The sequence below is a fragment of the Pocillopora verrucosa genome, chromosome 13 (assembly GCF_036669915.1).
Source record: "Pocillopora verrucosa isolate sample1 chromosome 13, ASM3666991v2, whole genome shotgun sequence".
NCBI classification, from domain to species: Eukaryota; Metazoa; Cnidaria; class Anthozoa; order Scleractinia; family Pocilloporidae; genus Pocillopora; species Pocillopora verrucosa.
The window spans coordinates 6,442,138-6,460,380 of NC_089324.1; the positions used below are offsets into that span (position 1 = coordinate 6,442,138).

The 18,243-nt window shown below is 39.4% G+C and overlaps 3 protein-coding genes across 3 annotated transcripts in view; 2 read left to right on the forward strand and 1 right to left on the reverse strand.

The window, feature by feature from the left end:
• The first annotated feature begins 311 nt into the window (after positions 1-311).
• On the forward strand, positions 312-8,894 carry LOC131787442 (uncharacterized). The gene is made up of 9 exons (XM_059104549.2): positions 312-667; positions 1,665-1,710; positions 1,868-2,086; positions 3,126-3,392; positions 3,634-3,906; positions 4,508-4,783; positions 5,094-5,264; positions 6,410-6,598; positions 8,340-8,894. Exons 1-9 carry the CDS (start codon positions 344-346, stop codon positions 8,558-8,560), a joined length of 1,986 nt encoding a protein of 661 aa, XP_058960532.2. The 5' UTR covers positions 312-343; the 3' UTR covers positions 8,561-8,894.
• A 1,085-nt stretch (positions 8,895-9,979) lies between these two features.
• On the reverse strand, positions 9,980-11,794 carry LOC131787455 (uncharacterized). The gene is made up of 3 exons (XM_059104563.2): positions 11,607-11,794; positions 11,302-11,416; positions 9,980-10,334 (listed from the first exon to the last, which is right to left on the reverse strand). Exons 1-3 carry the CDS (start codon positions 11,676-11,678, stop codon positions 10,114-10,116), a joined length of 408 nt encoding a protein of 135 aa, XP_058960546.2. The 5' UTR covers positions 11,679-11,794; the 3' UTR covers positions 9,980-10,113.
• Positions 11,795-13,538: 1,744 nt separating this feature from the next.
• The window catches only part of LOC131787432 (vacuolar protein sorting-associated protein 8 homolog), a 43,529-nt gene continuing 38,824 nt past the window's right edge, over positions 13,539-18,243 (forward strand). Inside the window, exons 1-8 of the mRNA XM_059104539.2 lie at positions 13,539-13,678; positions 14,441-14,506; positions 15,126-15,220; positions 15,579-15,669; positions 16,885-16,917; positions 17,420-17,474; positions 17,776-17,820; positions 18,132-18,211. Coding sequence (XP_058960522.2) covers positions 14,477-14,506; positions 15,126-15,220; positions 15,579-15,669; positions 16,885-16,917; positions 17,420-17,474; positions 17,776-17,820; positions 18,132-18,211 — 429 coding nt within the window. The 5' untranslated portion in view covers positions 13,539-13,678; positions 14,441-14,476. The remainder of the gene's footprint in view (positions 13,679-14,440; positions 14,507-15,125; positions 15,221-15,578; positions 15,670-16,884; positions 16,918-17,419; positions 17,475-17,775; positions 17,821-18,131; positions 18,212-18,243) is intronic.

Consider the following 18,243-nt stretch of genomic DNA (forward strand, 5'->3'; position numbering starts at 1 on the left):
TTAGTTCGCCTTGTCTCCTCATTCTATGACTAATAAGAGTAATGCTCTACTTACGCAACGCAAGAGACTTACTTCTATCAAAATGCTTTACAACTTTTTGACCATTAAAAAACTGTTTCTTTGTCGTAGATTATTGTTCCCCGGTTCACAACTGCACTGTGCATGAGTATATTGGTCACCGAAAAACAACCGGCGACACTTGGATCCGTTAGACGATAATTTATTGGCATTCAAGTAAATCTGACAGCGAAAACTAACACCTTTTGGATGTTAACATATCCTTGTGCCATTTGGCAGTAAGCCATCCCGGCAGTTCCCCTGTTTCAGAGGGTAAAACGCGAAGATGGAACCCAAAGCAAATGGGAGGTCCCAGGCTCTTATTCTTGGCCTTTTCGTCAATTTAGTTCTGACTTTAAGCTCAATAGCTTTCACATACTATTCTTTACATCGATTCGATTCCCGTCTGACAGCAGTTGAACAAAATTTACAGCTGACAAGTTCTCCGGATCAGCTTGCTGATCGTGTGATCGCTCAGCCAACATTTAAACAATCGTCGCCGAGTGGACCACAAATGAAAGAAGATGACCGCGTCAAGAGAGCCGCTAATAGGCAGTTCATGTGCCACAAATGTAGCAGTGCCTGTTTGAAGTCAATTGGCCATCGAAATGTAAGTTTTTTTTTGCCTCTATGCATCACAAAGCTCTCAGGCCCTTGCAATGTTTTGAATTCCTGAAATTGGCGAATTCATATCCAGATGAAAAGGAAAAGAGTAATATTGCCAGGAAAAAGAGATAAATCCGTCTGAGTTTCAAGAAACATTTTTGGTTTCCTCAAACAAATTATGAGAACGGAGGAACGAGAAGTATACCGGATATGATCTGTTTGAGCAAAAACCGAATGCGTTGTCCAATCCATTTAACCTCTGAACTTTACTTCCGCCATCGCACTGATCATAAAACCGCCTGAATCCCCAGTTCTTTGCCTTATTTTTTCATTATTTAATCTTGACCGATTTTTCTATGTATTTTTCATGCTAACTTGATACTTTTAAGCAAAGTTTTTAACCTAAATCATATAATTTTAGAAGTAACTGAATTCCACAAACAGTGTTGGAATGGTAAATGCTATATCATGTTCCCGATAAATAGAAAAGTCTAAAAACTTTGACACTCCTGCTTTGATTATTAACAGACCTTGAAAAAAAAGTTGTTGTTGAAAATACAAAGAAGCGGAATTGAAGTTTCTGGTCCAAAATAAGTTTTAGCATATCTCAAGAGTAGGTCCATGATTTGTAGCTGCCACGGTTAGAAATACAGCGACAAAAAAATAAACACAGCTACGTAAGGCCTCTTGGCTGTACTGATTTCTCTCCAACTTCTCTGCGTGACTGCTGCTCATTTGAAAACCACAAAAGTCTTGTTTATCGATATCAAGGATCTCAGCGATCTTTTTCAACAATCTTTGGGATCATTGAGGATGCACACAAACCTGGCTTTGCCACATACTCTGCACAAGAAATTATAAACTGTTTATAATCTCTTGCTTTAATGGAACTATGTTAGGTTTTTCCGTTTTGATCAAGTTGATCAATAGCAAACTCTTGAGTGCTTTTTCATCAATGTGTTAATTGCTGAAAACAAAAATTGTTTTTCCTTGTTCTGCAGAATTCAACCACGAGTGGAAGCCAACTAAATGTAGTGTGTGTAGAGGGTAAGTTCTACCTTTTTTAATTCATTGTAATTTATACCATCATTTTCAATTCTAAAATGTCTGGAGTAAAGAAAAATATACATGATGAGACCGCATCTATAAACTAAGCTGAATATTATTAACCACATCTCATTCTTTTATATCTTTATCTTGTCAGCTCCAGTTAGACCTCAAGGTCCACAAGGCTACCCCAGACTACCTGGCCCTCCTGGTGCACCAGGCCCTCCTGGCCCTCAAGGACCGAGTGGCAAAAGAGGAAGAAAGGGTTCAAAGGGCGTACCAGGTCCCCGAGGAAAGCAGGGCTCGAGAGGATTACCGGGACCCCCTGGAAAATCTGCATCAGATGGGACAAACCATGGCAGTGGAAACCAACTGGGTACAGAGTTTCATTCTATCTTTTAATTCTATTAACTCATTCGGGGCCTTTGACATTGTCGATCCTGGCAGTATAAGGTACGTGATCTCGATAGCAGAACAGTCGAATAAGCAGGGGTAAGTGGTCAAATAAACTGACTTATTGTCAAGCTCAAAACATTGCAAAACCAAGATGGCCGTTCGAGTAAAAAAGAAGTACACCGACGCCCGCGGTCTTCAGCGGCAAATCCATAAAAGGGCGGGAAAACGAGTGATATGTAAACAAAACATATACATTCCTTAAATCCTTCTTTAACAGTGCGTGTGTGTCACATATGAACATAACAATGGCCAACACTGTTGAGTCTCTGTGGCTCAGTGGGTATTCCCTCATGGGAATCAAAATTTATGTTCCGCGCTCGTGAAAATTTAAAAATGTATCTTTTTCCAGCAACGGAGCTTGTTGCAATTTCGTAAGTATGGAGCGAATCGGAATATTGGCACCGCCCCCTTGAAGGAGTGCTAGTCCGTCGAAGGTGACCCTCCTTCCACCCCCCACCCCTGACACACCTCCTTCCACCGCCATTTCGTTACTCCTTTATATTTCTAGGTGGAGAATGCCACGGGGCTGAAACAAACAACACGACACAGGGTCGAGTTATAATGATCATCATCATCACCACCATCATCGCTATTATCATTACTATAGTTATCAAAGCCCTTTTCGATTGTGTGTCATCTGAAACTGAAATTAAAGTTGACCAAACGGCCAATCAGGTGGAAGGAAAATTTCATAAAGAGCCAATAAGAATCAAAGTAGAAATGAAACTGGCAATCTGCCTTAATTGCGGGAAAAACGAGTGACTTGGTTAATTGGTCATAGTTTTGCATGTTACTGATTGACAGAGTGGCACGAATTTTCTGGACCAGTCACAAAGCGTCACGACGCAAAACCAGCGTAGTCCTCGGATTGCCTGTTCGACGAGTGAAAATTTCTGTATAAGACTGACAATGACCTAGGATTGTTAAAAAGAAAACCGTCTAAAATATTTCTTTTGCAGAGATTCCACGTATTATTTCGAAACCACCCTCTTCCGATCCCATTAAAGAGAAAGAGAAAGTTACTCTTCCTTGTAAAGCTGTTGGCTTCCCACAGCCAATTATCACGTGGTACAAGAATAATGAGCTAATAGACGAGGGAAGGAAGCATTTTACAGAGTGGAATTTGGAATTTCAGGAAATCAAGTTTGAAGACCGTGGTATTTATACCTGCAAGGCGGAGAATTTGTTGGGACATGCGAAGCTGTCGGTCAATGTAACCGTGAATGGTTAGTATAGTTAACTATCAGACTTCCGAGCAGGAGGTGGTGAATATCTCATTCCCTCTCCCCCCTCTCCCCCCTCCCCCTCTCCCCCCTCCCCCTCTCCCCCCTCCCCCTCTCCCCCCTCCCCCTCTCCCCCCTCTCCCCCTCCCACTATCCCCCCCTCTTCCCCCTCTCTCCCCTTCCCCCGCGCGAGGCTTGTCATGCTTCGGTTATTCAAGGTTTTTATCTTCATTTTGGTTTGCAGTACCACCAAAATTCATTACGAGACCAAAGAGTTTTGTGACGGGTGTCAAGAATTGGGACACTGTTATTACATGTGACATAATTGGCTACCCCACCCCGGCTATCACATGGACAAGACCTCCGAAGCAACTCTCTTCGAACAGGCATATCATAGATGGCAAGCAACTTACGATTAGGAACACAAGCGAAAGCGACGGCGGAGGTTATGTTTGCCATGGGGTTAACTCATTAGGAAATGTGATGGCTATGACATGGATCTTCGTTAAAGATGTCGGTAAGAAGATTAATCGAAAAGCGCCATAAACGGAAACCTGGGGAGTACTACTCGTTAATTCTTCTTTGTCTTGGTTTTCCTATTGGCTTCATGAGAGATTTTGTGCTTAAAAAAGTTCGTAGCAAAGCAGACAAGGAAGACGCTCCTAAGAAAGGGTGTTTGACGAACACATTCCTTGGGCATCCACTATCCCCATCCAAAGTCCTTGTCCTCCAAGGAAAGACTGAAACCATATATGATCTCAGCCTTGTCTTTCAATTGGGCACAGGAGAGAGAGCCGAAGTGTCTCACAGACTTGAATGTGCCTAACATTGTCTAGCTAACAAACTAAAGAAAACAAACATAACAGATTTCTTGATAGCTTAGTTTTCAAATCTCAATTACCCGACGATATTTTCTTAATCTATGCACCTGTAATAGATCTGCATGTCAAGTACGGTCAACGGTACTATATCCAAAAGGTAAAATTCAAAACTAACAGTTATTAAGGTACATGAAAGCAAAATATATGAAAGACTTTCAATCAATCATGACGGTTTAGATCAAGAAATTAAAATGCTGCAGTAACCTCTTTTCTTTTACTTTTTGCATCTCGTCTTAGTTAATCCCTATATTGTCTCCAGTCCTCCAAGTAAAATTGAGGTGGGGAGTGTTGGTGATGCTGTGACGCTAAACTGTTCAGCTCGTGGGTCACCGCTACCTAGAGTCACGTGGTTCAAGAGTGGAAAACGCGTTGTTTCAACAGAAGAGGATGATGGGAGTGATTTATTAAAGAGTGGAGTCGTCATTCCTTCCTTCCAGCACAGTGACGCTGGGGTTTATACCTGTTTGTTTTACAATGACAAGAATATGACAACAGAAGCCACAACAAGTCTAAGTAAGTATGAATGCTTCGTTAGCAAAACGGATTCGATTGGTTTCTCAGAGTTTGATGTTGTTTTCGACAGAATGTGGATCGTTGGAATGGCTCACAAGATTGACTGAAACCCTATGGTGATTTGAATTGTGTTCCATTGCCCAGGTCAGGCAAAATCAATTAAACGATTGGCTTCCAACTGGGTTTGATTGGCAAAATCTGAACCTATTACGCTAGCTATTATTCATAACTTTTGAGATTTCCACATCCGGTTTCGACTTTGAAAAGCTTTCTCTCTCTCAATTGATTAGCTTTTCTTCTTTTCCTCTAGGTCTGGCCAGTTGTGGTAACCCTGGTGCGCCACAAAACGGACAGAAACGAGGCTTACGATACTGGTCCGGTGAATCAGTCTCGTTTGTTTGTGATCCACAGTATCATTTGACTGGTTCGGTCATCAGAACGTGTTTATCCTCTGGTAACTGGAGTGGATTACAGCCATCCTGTAAGCTAAGTCGCGGTCGTCAAGTTTGAGCCGTTCTCTTTCTTCCTGTTTTATTATTATTATTATTTTTTGTTAGGGACCTTTAGCAGTTAGGATGGCAACTCCAAGGAAGACATCGATTTAAAAATGATAATATATTTTTAGTTGGAATTTCGCGAATGACTGGATGTATTTACCATCTCTTACGGTGCCACAAGCCAGCCTCAGCATAAAAGTATGAGAGCGGCGTTGAGTTCCAAATTGAAACTTAAATGATTTGCCGTCAGGGTTTCCTTTTTCGGGCCACGCAAATTTTGATGATTTTATGGGGTAATTTTGCAGAGGCCGGCTAAAAAATGTACAAAGTTTTAAAACGCACTTGCCGAGCTAATGTTCTGCTCATTAGATCTTTTGTTTTGCTACGGCCTCGTTGACTTCGCCGTCTTGCTTTATTAGAATATTAGCTTTAGGCCGGTTATTTACACATGATTTTACGCAAGCAGTGAGCCTCAGGCTCTCTCTATAAGAGGGTTTATTTAATCAAATGAATTTCCTTCCACTATTAGCTTTTGGCCTCTTGTCACTGTTCTCAGAGATAAGTGTTTAGATGAAAGTTTCCGCTGAATAGAAGATGGCTTACAGCGCCGTTTTGTTCAACAACGGCTAAACTTTGTTTGAATAACTAGCCGTTAGGTTTCTTTTCTTTTTTTTCTAGAGAGATCAATCATATATATCAATCACAATTTTTATTATTACTAATTATAAAAATTGTGCAGTAATTGTCCAGTTGAGGACGCTCGTGGAAGTGACTGTTGTCGGTAGTTGTGACAGAAGGTTTAAAGACCCAAGCTGAAGATATCCACTAAGTTCCACTTATTGGCGTGACTATGTTTTTTTTACGTTCAATGTATAAAAAAACAATTATAAGATTCGTTTTTTGCGATATCCAGAATAATCATGGTCTAGTTGGGGGTTATCAGCCTCATGCAGCCTTCGGCTTCGGCTGATAACCTCTAAATCGACCTTGATTATCCTGGATATCACAAAGACCTCATCCAATAATTGCTAATAATTTCATGAGTCTGATTTGTCACTGATGTTTTTGTTGTGCCCTTACAACGGAAATATTTAATTTCAGAATATCTTCACTTCCCTTTTTTTTCTAGGCCACAGAATTTGTCCTCCTTTGGAAAGTCCAGACCATGGCGCCATCAACGGACAACAATTTTGGGAAGGGAAGACTGTTTTATACACTTGCGCTTCTGGCTATCAGCTTAGTGGAACCTCAGTGCGGCGATGCTTAAAAGATGGAACTTGGACAGAAAATAAACCAGAATGCCTTCCCCAGAAAAAAGGTAAACTACAAATAGCTGAGGTGGGAGAGAAGGGAGAGGAAACTCCTGATTTTCCTGTTTTCAGACTTGGCCTCTAAAATCTGTACCCGTTTTTAGATCTGGCAAACGGCTTATTGCGAAATAATTGATTCGGTATCGCATCAGTTGATCTAGGATTGGCAAAATTTGCCCAAACCCTTAGGTCTCATAATGTTTTTTGGCTATTTTTCTCTCTTCATCATTCATTTGGATCCGAAAAAAACCAAAGCAAAAACAAAAAAACCAAATAATTTATAAGCACTTATGGTTCCCTTGCAAACCACTCCCTATTTAAGACCATTACAGTTAAAACATTCTCTAGTATACAAACACTTCGACATAAACTTAAAGGTCGCATCTTGTTCTTCACATGGTGACAAGATGGAATTTTTCATTTGAACGTAAAAAATATTTGTTGGTACACTAAAGATCAGTAATTAATAATCGCCGTGGGGGGGGGGGGGAAAGGAATGATATACCTGATCTCCCCATAAGCCTCTGTAATATTCTCATGATCCTCTCTCGTTGGTATGTAGTTGGCGGTCAGTTTCTATAGCCCCCTCGGTATCCGCCGCTTTCGCCCCTTCGGATTCGCCCCCTACCTCATACCGTGTTCGCCCCCACACTTTTCGAGTTCGACCCCATCAAGTCGAGTTCGCCCCTTGATTGAGTGATATCCAGATGAGTTGATTCGTAAGTTGATGAGTAAATTCTTCAGTCTTAATTTCATAAATAAAGCTAAACGGGTACAAGTCTAACAACTTAAGCAATGCTGTCGCGATGAAAGCGTGGTTTACATCTTCTCAAGTCTGGTTGTTACGATCAACACATTTCGTGTTCGTTAGATAAACCGTGTGGTTCCCTTTATCACAAGTTCAGTGTATACAGTTATTTCTGGTAACCCCAGATCCCACGCAGAGTATTTAGTTGATTCTGTCAACCCAGTTCCCAAGCAGGTTCCACGCAATTGCCGAAATTCAAAATGATCGTCGCTGACGTGACATTTGGCACATTCTGTTAGTGCCTTCGTCATAAATCAACTCATCTGGATATCACTCAATCAAGGGGCGAACTCGACTTGATGGGGTCGAACTCGAAAAGTGTGGGGGCGAACACGGCTTAAGGTAGGGGCGAACTCGAAGGGGCGAACTCGATAGGGGGCGAACGCGGTGCAATTCCCCCCTCTATACTCTGTTGTCTACGACTGGTCCACCCCTCCGTTCCCTCTAGAAACCATTTGAACCCCTCCCCCCCTCTAAATCCTCCCCCCCAGTCAATAATCACGGGCTGGTCTCTTATTATCATTGTTATATACCTAGACTTTCACTCAACAAAACTAGCTCTGTGATTGGTTGATTATTGGTCACGTGTTCCTGATCAAATTCAAATGTATCCCAATCGAGATACAATTGCGCAGTTGTTGCCCGCGCGCCGAATACGACAGCATGTTTTGCCATATGACTGTTTAAGGGAAAGTCTAAATATATAACAAAGCACTTAATGTATAGTCCCTCGGGAAACTAGTTAGTTCTGTTTTCCCTCGAGTCCTGATGTTTCCCGAGGCTAAGTCGAGGTAAACATCAGGACTCTTGGGAAAACTAAGCCAACTGTTTCCCTCTCATACATTAAGTGTATATTGTTATATATTCCTTCAGAGGCGTAATACAAGTAGACGCGAAAACTCCCCCACAAAATTTAACCTTAGAGCATATTTTTTTTTCAGACAAATGGCCTGAAGGTCATTACTGCATTCTTGCTAGCGGATCATGTCCAGCAGGTTTTTCTCGGTCCTCGGGTCACATGCGGGCACTGAGTTTATTCAGTGGCAGTTCCACCTACATCACCCAGGCCCGGTTTGGGGACAGCATGATACAATGTCATGGAGGTTGCGGTCAATATGGGCATTGGATTGGAGAGATTTACATCAGAGCATGCTGTAAATAACTTCGTGTAATGCCTGTGAAATGGAATAAAAGGCATGATGCTGAAAAACCTTCGTTTACAACGTCCTCAAACAACTCTTAGTTAGCCTGATGTCAACAAGATTGCAAATTCTGATCTAAACGAAGAAGCTTTTTAGCGTCATAAGCTGTAGGAGTTTTCTTTGAAATAGAGGCAATCGAGTAAAAGGATTAATTCGACAGAAATAAACATTTGTAGCTGTAGGGTGTGTAACAAAGCGAGGTTTCTTGTTGGTACGCACATTAATCGCATAGACTGCTGGCAAAGATCATATATATGACCTTGTGATCCCAAATAAACATTTACCACATGGAAATGTTGTGGAGAAATCAGTTTGGTAAACAAGGCTAGCGCAGTTGTGGTAAATCTTTTCGCTGATTCTCTAAACGTGCCGGCTACGAATCAAAGATTTGCCCTTGAGACATCTGAACTTACATTGAGCTCCAACTCTGACGATTTTAATTTTTTCAGCAATCATTTTTCGAACAACTCCCTCTTCTCTGTATATTTTAGGAGATAATGCTCAATTTGTAGTCAAAAAATGATCACATGAGACTCAGGCCATTTGTGTAACCTTGTTCTTGAACCATTCAATCCAAAGTTGCACCAAAACTCTGCAAGGTGCATACCGCGTAGGGACATCATAATACCCGATGGACTGATGGTATGATTAATACGCGCTTCCCCTTGTCGAACCGACGATCAAACTGAAAATAAAACTAGTGCCAAGGGCTGAAGTTACGGGGGATGTTATAAGTAAAGAGTCTTTTGCCTCCATTACAAGTTTTGTGGGTGTATCGAAAATTAAAGGAACTGACTGTGATGATCATAGCATGAGTGTTTAGGTTTCTAAACTTCCCTATTATGGGTGATTTTATCATATTGTCTTGGATTTCAGACAAAATTGAGTGCCAAAACATAAGTGTGTAATGGATTTATGCGGCTTCTCTGTCATTGTATTAAGGTGATCGTAAAAGAGTTTCAGCCCCTACTTTCCTGCTTAGTTTCTGCCCTTCATTTTCGAAAATCGTCACGGTTTTTTGAAATACACTTGTCAAAACGAAATAAAATTATTACTGATCAATTTTAAACATTTTTGAACAGAGCAAAGAATTAACAGGCCAATAGGAGACGAACCGCAATACTGGGAGAAAAGTGGCTGAAGAACTTTGTGAATATTGAAAAATTGGTGAAAAATTGTAGTCACTTGAAAAGGAGAGACGGATTGTAAAATACGATCATCCTTATAGGATGGCAATGGAAGAGGGACACAAAGGAAGCTTACGACAGGCCCAGTGACCAGCATTAGATTGAGAACGACTCCAATAAAGCTCATGAAATCCAGCCTGCCATTTTGATCTGACACTGTCGAAGAGAACTTTGTTAAAACATGTTTTCTCGTCACGCCTTTTATTGATCATCACAGACACCTAACAAGGCTAATCCAACGGTCTGATGCAGCACAATGGCTGCGCTCGCTTTTTAAACTACTTGGGGCAGGTAATGTTGCTGTGGTAGGTGGTCTACTTCCTCCATTACTTGCAGCACGCTGTGATGTACAACTCTCCAATCCATTGCCCATACTTACCGCAGGGACCATGACACGTTATCTTGCTGTCCCCAAACGTGACCGGAGTGATATAGGTGTTACTGGCAGCATACATCTTCAGTGCTCGCATGTAACCAGAGGAGCGAAAGAAGCCCGCCGGACATGGTCCTTTGGCGAGAATGCAATAGTGGCCTGGAGGCCATTTGCCTACAAGAAGGAAACAGAATTTGCTCGGTTAATAATGTACGTAAATCGTGCTGGAAGAAGTAGTTCTCTCGCGCTGTTTTGGCAGAAAGTTTTTAGGTGTTTTTCCGAAGGGAGGTGTAAAGGTTAACTAAGAGGCAGTTGTGGGGATGCTTAACTATTTCTGAATCTTGAAAAATTTAAAGCAAAATAACGTTTTTAAGTTCGTCATTTGCAATCTGTTAAATTCTTCTTAATTCTTTTCAGTTTTCGTTGTTATTCTTTTTGTGTGTGTTATTGCCTCTTTTGTGTTTAATTTCCTACCGAACAACTGTTTTAGTCTCTCAAGGTAAGAAAACCTCTAGACACTGTAAAAGGTGGAAACATTACTCCGAACATCGTGACACGTAGGTCCTGGCTGGCAATATGAACCTTGGATTTGCATAGGATGTGGATTATGCACTTAGGTGAGAACTGAAATTGTCGTGAATTTTTGCGATCTAGTCAATGAGTTCCTGTCTCACTGTAATTTGCGACTAAGCTTACTGACTCTTTAAGCTAGGCGAATCTTGGTTAGGGAGGCTGATTTAAAGTGACATGAATGATGTGCTCGGTTAGGTCGAGCAAATACTTGTTGACTTAGTGGAGTCCATCTTTAAGCAAAGCTCATCGGGGGTTAGAAGCTAAGGCAATTATGCAGGAGGTACAAGTGTTGGGTTGGGTTTGTTTGATTGTTTGATCCTTTTTTGCAATTTAGTTCGTGTCCTTAAAAACTTCCAGTTCTCAAAAAACTTAAAAAAAAAAACTTAACTTTCCATTTTTAATGCAGCATCACTACATTACGAATTCGTCGTCCCTCCTCAAATATGCGAAATAGCAGGCCCTGAATTAATCGAATGATTCCAATTTGGAGGAACAACAATTCTACGAGCAATATGAAAATATGCATCGATCTGCTGTGAACATTCGCGGCAGAGGGGTGCAAACCTACCAATTGCTTGCTGCAACTGTTGCTTCGTCTTTTGGAGGTCGTTCTTAACACTTTGCAGCAATGTCTCTTGGCCATGGAGATAGGCTGCTAATGCAGGCAAACATTGAGGTATTCCCTAGATGAAAAAAAAAAATCAAATATGTTTCATGATGTTTTTGATGTTCAGAGCAGATTCTCATCTACACACTTGCAAGATTCTTGTTCATACGAATTCCATATGGTATACAACTTGCAAATGGTCGACTGGATGCTTTAGTTTTATAAACTTGTCATTTAAAGAGATTTACACTAGATCTCATACTCACATTGCCATGAGCGGGGATGGAATGGGAGAAGAAGCAAAGAATCACAACGAAGATGAACAAGACAAGCTTCATGGCTTTTCAGTAGTGGAACAAACCTGACTCAGATATTTACGAATCGTATCGATAGATAGACAACAAAATGTCGCGCACAGGAATTGATGATCTCCCTCATATATTCCTTCCTCGTAGTGAAGAAAGGCTTGTTGTAACTGATGAGTTTAGGAAAATAAACGGTTTTAATGGATTAAAATTTAAACAGCTTCTTGTGTTTAACTTTCAAATGAGCTGATGCCTGGATTATGTTTGCCTTAGGGCTTAAAAAAAAAAAAAACCATCAGCTTGGGATAAGCAAACAACTGCAAAGTGAGACTAATTAGCAATTATGGTGAACAGAATCATCTTTCATGACCTTTTTGTAACTTTTCGTACTTTCTTTTTCGTCAAGCTTTCATAAGTTCCAACAACATCAAAAATGGTGAAATTGGTTTAATCGGTGGTGAGATTTACCACTCAGTTCTTATGAAACTTGCAACAGATGGGAGAACGAAACAGCCATTAGCCAAAACAAAACAAATAAAAAAAAACAAATATTACAATGAAAAACAGTAACAACAAATCAGAGCTTGATCTGAATTTAATTACATAAGTCAGCGACAGCTGACCTGACATAGACGAAAAAAAATCTGAGGCAACTGATTTGTCTCATTCTATTGACAAACTACAATTGAAGAGTCGAGTAAGATAATTTGATGAGGAAAAAAATCATGTTATTCCCAGAGCATCTCAATAATATTAATCACCGCCTGGTTAACTGTAGTTGTAGAGCGCTGGACTGCTTCGTGGGTCCCTCTGGGTCTTAAAATAACTAAGGAGAATGTGCTGTTTTGGTTCTGACATCTACTATTGATTCAAAGTTCTAGTCTTCTCGGACGAAAAAATCGAAGGCTCCGTGTCCTGCATATTCTCTCCAAAGATTATTAAGGGACGTAAAAACCCCACACACTTTTCGCATGGATTAGGGGACGTAATTCCTGGTGCTGTATCCTTGCCTTTTTACAAAGATTCCTAAAAGAACAACTGTAAACTGCTAAATTAAGTCTGGCCAAAGTCCACTGCAAAGTGGTGGACTTTGGCCAGAACATCATCATGAGTAGAGTGCGCTATATAAATGCATCATCAACATTATTATTATTATTATTATTATTATTATTATTATTATCATCATCATTAGTGGCTACTATTGATATACGGTCGATCCATCGCGTCGGCTGATCGCACCAAAACATAAATTGGAGAAGCTCATTAGGGCTCTAAAAAATAAATGTTTTCTAGGTTTAGAATATTTCTTCAGCTTTATCGACTGTAAGATATTCAGCCCAAACTGCACTACAAAGAAAGCTGCCCCATCTAATGCTGTTATTTAACTCAAAGAATAGGGATGAGGGAAAAGGGAAGAGCCACTCGGGAACGTCACTCTTTGAACTAGACTCCTTTATCCTACGGACTCGCTAGACAGTCTTGTAATCTTTCCCCGATCGATAAAATATTTATTATCGCGTTGGTTTGACGTTCCATTTCTCAAAACAGAAGTAAGCACCGTGTCCCTAATAAGCACCCGGTTTCGAATAAGCGTCCTCCCTTCAGGTACCAAAAATAACTAAGCGCCTCTTAATTTCTCTCGATAACCCGGCTTGTCCAAAACACTAACACGCCAACTTTTGGACGAAGAGTTTAAGTCTAAGTAGCCAATATTTCAGCCGTTTAACAGAAGCATATAATTTTACGTTCATCAGTCGCGGGGAATCACGCGTGAGGCGAGCATAGAGGACAAGCTCACGCGCGATATTTAGCGGGAGTCCGTCCGGTTCAGTTGATGCCTGGTACCGTAACACGAGTAAGCCTGGCACTAGCTGATTAGGAAAATAGCCAAGATGGCGGACGATACGAAAGAAGACACGAGTGTGTTGGAAGGTTTGCTATCCACCAGTGATCACCTGGAATCACTAGAATCACTAGATCCAGCTTTCACTACAAACACCGGATCATTTAGGCAAAGACATGTTTCGGATTCAGTAAGTTTGGCTCAATTTTTCCATTTTAGATACAAAAGCAAATTGTATATTTGGGTAACAAAAACAAAACTACAGAAAACCCGGCTAGTTACAATGATTTGGCTGTTAAAGTTAGCCACTATTTGGAGAGCGCCATACCGACATTTCTCTCAATCGAAGACACTGACATCTTGTATGCGTTGAGAGCTAGGCCAGAAATCATAGCAGTTTGTGTGATGTGGCCATATCTTTGTACCTTGCCTTCAGCCTTGTCATTCAAGAGGTGTAAGGAACTCGAAGCAGAGTCATGAAGGACTGAACAACGTCATTTTAACTGGAGATTTTGTCCAATCATGAAAGCTTAGCAACTCTAATAGAATTTTGAAACTCAAATTTGAGTGACCGCCAAAATTTATTTAATGATTTCAGCATGTCTTCTCTGGACACATGTCAACAGGCGGTGACAGAGCTTTAGGGAACATAAAAAATACTAACCATAAGACCTGTTAATTTTGACTTGTAATAACCCTGAATATTTTGTTAAGGTATATATATTAGTCAGGAGCTTAGCCAGGATTTTTCAAAGGGGGGGGGGGGATTGTCACACTATGTTAAACAGAGGGTACCCACCAGTTTTTGCCACCTGAATATTGTAGGTTGTTAGCTTAAAAAAAGGCTTATAAAGGGAGGGGGGGAAAGGTAGTGGGAACCCTAGGATCCCCCCTAACCATACCCTTTTCAATTGGAAATTAAGCAATTCATTCATGGAAATCTATGTTGTAGGTGGACATTGAAGTTGATGTACCAGAGGTGGTAAACATGCCATCCTTAGAAAGTATCCTGAATGAGGTACAGTACTTTTATTGTGAAAAAGCATAGAACCTCCAGTCCTTCTTCTTGAACCTGTCTGTCTAATGATCCTGGATTTGAAAGTGATATTGAAGTTCATAGATAATTTTTTAAGAACAGTGAATAAAGTATGGTATTTATTTAAATTGAGATGTTGGGCTGTTTCTTTTGACAGTAAAAAGGAAGGAAAATTAACTGAGTTCAGTTTTACAGAGCTGCTATCTCAGAAAACTATGGAGTTGAATCTATTGCTATTATTACAGTCATCGGCATATGGTCTGAAACTAAATTGATTTAACTTTAACCCCTTAACTCCAGATCAAATTTTTAATTCTCCTTTCTGTCAATCATACAATTCTTACAATGTTAGTTCTGAGAATTTAGTATTGGATTAACTAATTATCCCCAAATTGATATTTTTCTTTATTCTCACCACTTATCTGTTTGATATTGTATTGATACTGTAAGGAGAAATTCTGTCTTGGTCACTCATGGGAGTTAAAGGGTTAAAAAAGACAACACTTAGATGAAGTAGATGAACAAATTGAATAGTTCCTTGCTATGAAAAAAATAAAAATGTTGATAAACATTATTTTATGGTTGTCATTATTTCACACAGAAAGATGAAGATATCATTTCATTAGAAGATGACCCTGATCTTGCCAACATCCTTGAGAACCAAGCACCGTCTTCTTCTCTTGACTTGGATCTTGGGTGAGTTCTCAGTGAATGTGCAAGGTAAAAGGTTTTTAAGTAAATACTGCTCTTGTGCCTCGTCCAAACAACAACAACAACAACCACAACCATAGCAGGAAAAACTACCACAAAAAACAAAAACTACCACAAAAAACAAAAACTACCACAAAAAAAAAAAACCAGCAGTTGAATGTTAAGTTCTTGGTCATACATGTGGACCTTATGGTGCTTGCTTTGTATATTATGATTCCAAGCTAAATGATTTTCTTTCCAGTTTTCCTTAACACAGTTGGTTGTTCATAGTATATGAACCCTGTAGTTGCATACTGTAGTTTCAGTTTTAATGTTCTTTCTTTTGCCTTTGTCTCTTTTACAGTTCAGGAAATAAAGCAAAGAAAACTAAACATGGTTCTGTTTTGCGACATGTTGTGTTGAAAAGTGTTTCCAGTCAGATGGTTTCTGCATCAGTAAGTGCAAAAAATTTTGTAATATTTATTAGTATTAATTATTAGCATGATAATAATTTCCTTGCTCTGATACAAATTTAATGATTGAGAAAGATGGTTTTATCGTCTTGTCACTAACATGGGACAAAGAAAAAATTCTGAGTCCTCATGAGGAATTGAACCTCAGACCTTCAGATTCCACGCTCTGATGCTCTACCACTGAGGCACAGAGACCCTATGGGGAGCAAGGCTATAAAATTTTTCCTTTGTCCTTTCACTTGTGACAAGATGAAAAAATGTCTTTCTCTATTTCCTTACTGAGCTCAAAATTTAGCATCTTTTTTATTCTATTACAACCATGATGCTATCGACATTGCTGATCCTAGCATTATGCAGGATGCATGTTATATATGACCTCTGTAATGGGCCTCGCTCATGATAGAGTCTCTGTGGCTCAGTGGTAGAGCATTAGAGTGTGAAAGCTGAAGATCTGAAGTTCGATTCTTCATGGGGACTCAGAATTTTTTCTTTGTCCCATGCTTGTGACAAGACAAAAAATAAAATGTCTTTTCTTTTAATTTACTTTACTCAGGGCTCAAAACTTACCATCTTTCTTATTATATTTACAAATTTAATGATATTTCAAAATTTTGATAATGAAAATTTTTCACCCAAATTTCACTTTTCAATGAGGTCTATTTTGTACCATTAATTGATGCTTGTAGGCTGTGAACAATATGAAAGCAAAGTACAGAAGAACTGTATTAAGTGGCACCATATTAAGCAGTCACTTGGTATTAAACCTTTACCCCCCAAGATCTCAATAGTAATTCTCCCCTATCGTCTGCCATAAATACTTATGATTTTAATTTGGAGATTTGGTATTGGATCAACTCTTAGTCCCCTAATTGAGTTTTTTTCTTGATTCTCCTCAATTGTCTGCTTGATTCTTTGTTGATATAGCAAGGAGAAATTCTGTCTTGGTCACTCATAGGAGTTAAAGGGTTAAGTGGTTGGTTGTCAAAGTCCTGAATTGTTTCCCCTTAAATACTGTAGTTTTCACCTCTATTGAGGGGTTGTGGTCACCTCAGAGTGAGTCTTAATGGCTTGTTTGTCCTCCTCCCGTACTGAACAAGTTTAAATTTTAAATTTTATATCAAGGAAATTTCCCTGTTTGAACCTACCATTAGATCAATATTTAGAAACAGAAGAGTGTTTATTCCTTTTTGTTTACAGGCCAGAGTGGATGCTGGTTTGCCAACAGCCATGGTAAATAACTGTATTTTTAATGTTATAGTGATGTATGTCCAGTTGTTTAGTCTATTGTGATAAGGGTCAAAAGACCACTTGAGTCTGATAGAAAATGGGAAAGATGGAAAATACATCTATTAGCATATATTCAGAATGGACTGTGCATGAATCAAGGAAGTTGTTGCTGTTCTGGCGAGTGCTTTTGAGTGTCTCAAAGCTTGATTCATGATTCTTAAATATTGATTCTCAATTCTACAAAATCAAAACTGGAAAGAAGATCTTCAAAATATGACCTGACAGCTTATGTTTTAGCTGTACTGTAATTCTGACTCACAGTGCTTTGGTTTGCATAAGAGTACGATGAGTACCGATAAAATGTCTATGAAACTTGTTGATTAATGTTAGGTAGTTACCTGTTACAGACTACCAATGCAACAGAAGTTCATGTCACACTGACTGGCCATGAACCTTTGAAGATTAATGTTTAACCTGTTTAATTAATAATTGTCATTTCTTATAGGCTGTTTCTTCTCTTATTTGTATTGGAACATCTCACGGAGTGGTGCTGGTTTTTGGTAAAGAAAATCATAGTTGTTTTGATCAACACATATAAGTTTAAGTCAGAGAAGATGATGAACATACACAGTGCAATCATAAGTCTGTCGAGTGTCAATATGTACAATGTATATGAGAGTAACTGGTGGAACTCTCTTGTACTCTAAGTCTTCACAGGACAATTCAAAGAATGCTTGCCATAGGAGTTTAAAATCTTGTGCAGAAATGATCAATGCAAGGGTTCATTTGAATAGTCCAGTTTTTTATAGATTCAGGATGTGATTATTGATTAAGCCTTAAGTTCATTTTTTTTTGTCTTAGATCCTCAACAAACACTTAAGCTGGTTCTGGGGAACACATCCCTTGGTAAGAAATGAATTCATTTTTATCAATTTCCAAGGTTTTGTTTATTTCAATAAAAATTGTTGAATCATTTGGAAAAATAATACATGACTTGATTGAGATAAATGATCTTTAGGGCATTGCTTAGTATTTTTGTTGATTAATTCAGAAGAGTATTTCCCTTAAATTTATTTTTTTTGAGTGAAATTGCATGTTCATATATGTCAGAGATATTACACACTTGTACAATCTGTTAATGAAACACTGATTATAATGACAAGATTAACATAAACTGCATATCCTGAATTTTTTTTTTAAAACTAATAATGTTACAGGTGCAGAGTATGGGGCTGTTACTGCACTCGGTATCAATATGGAATGTACAAGACTTCTATGTGGACATGCAAGAGGCCAGGTAACATGAAGTTGCAAACACAGATGTTATGC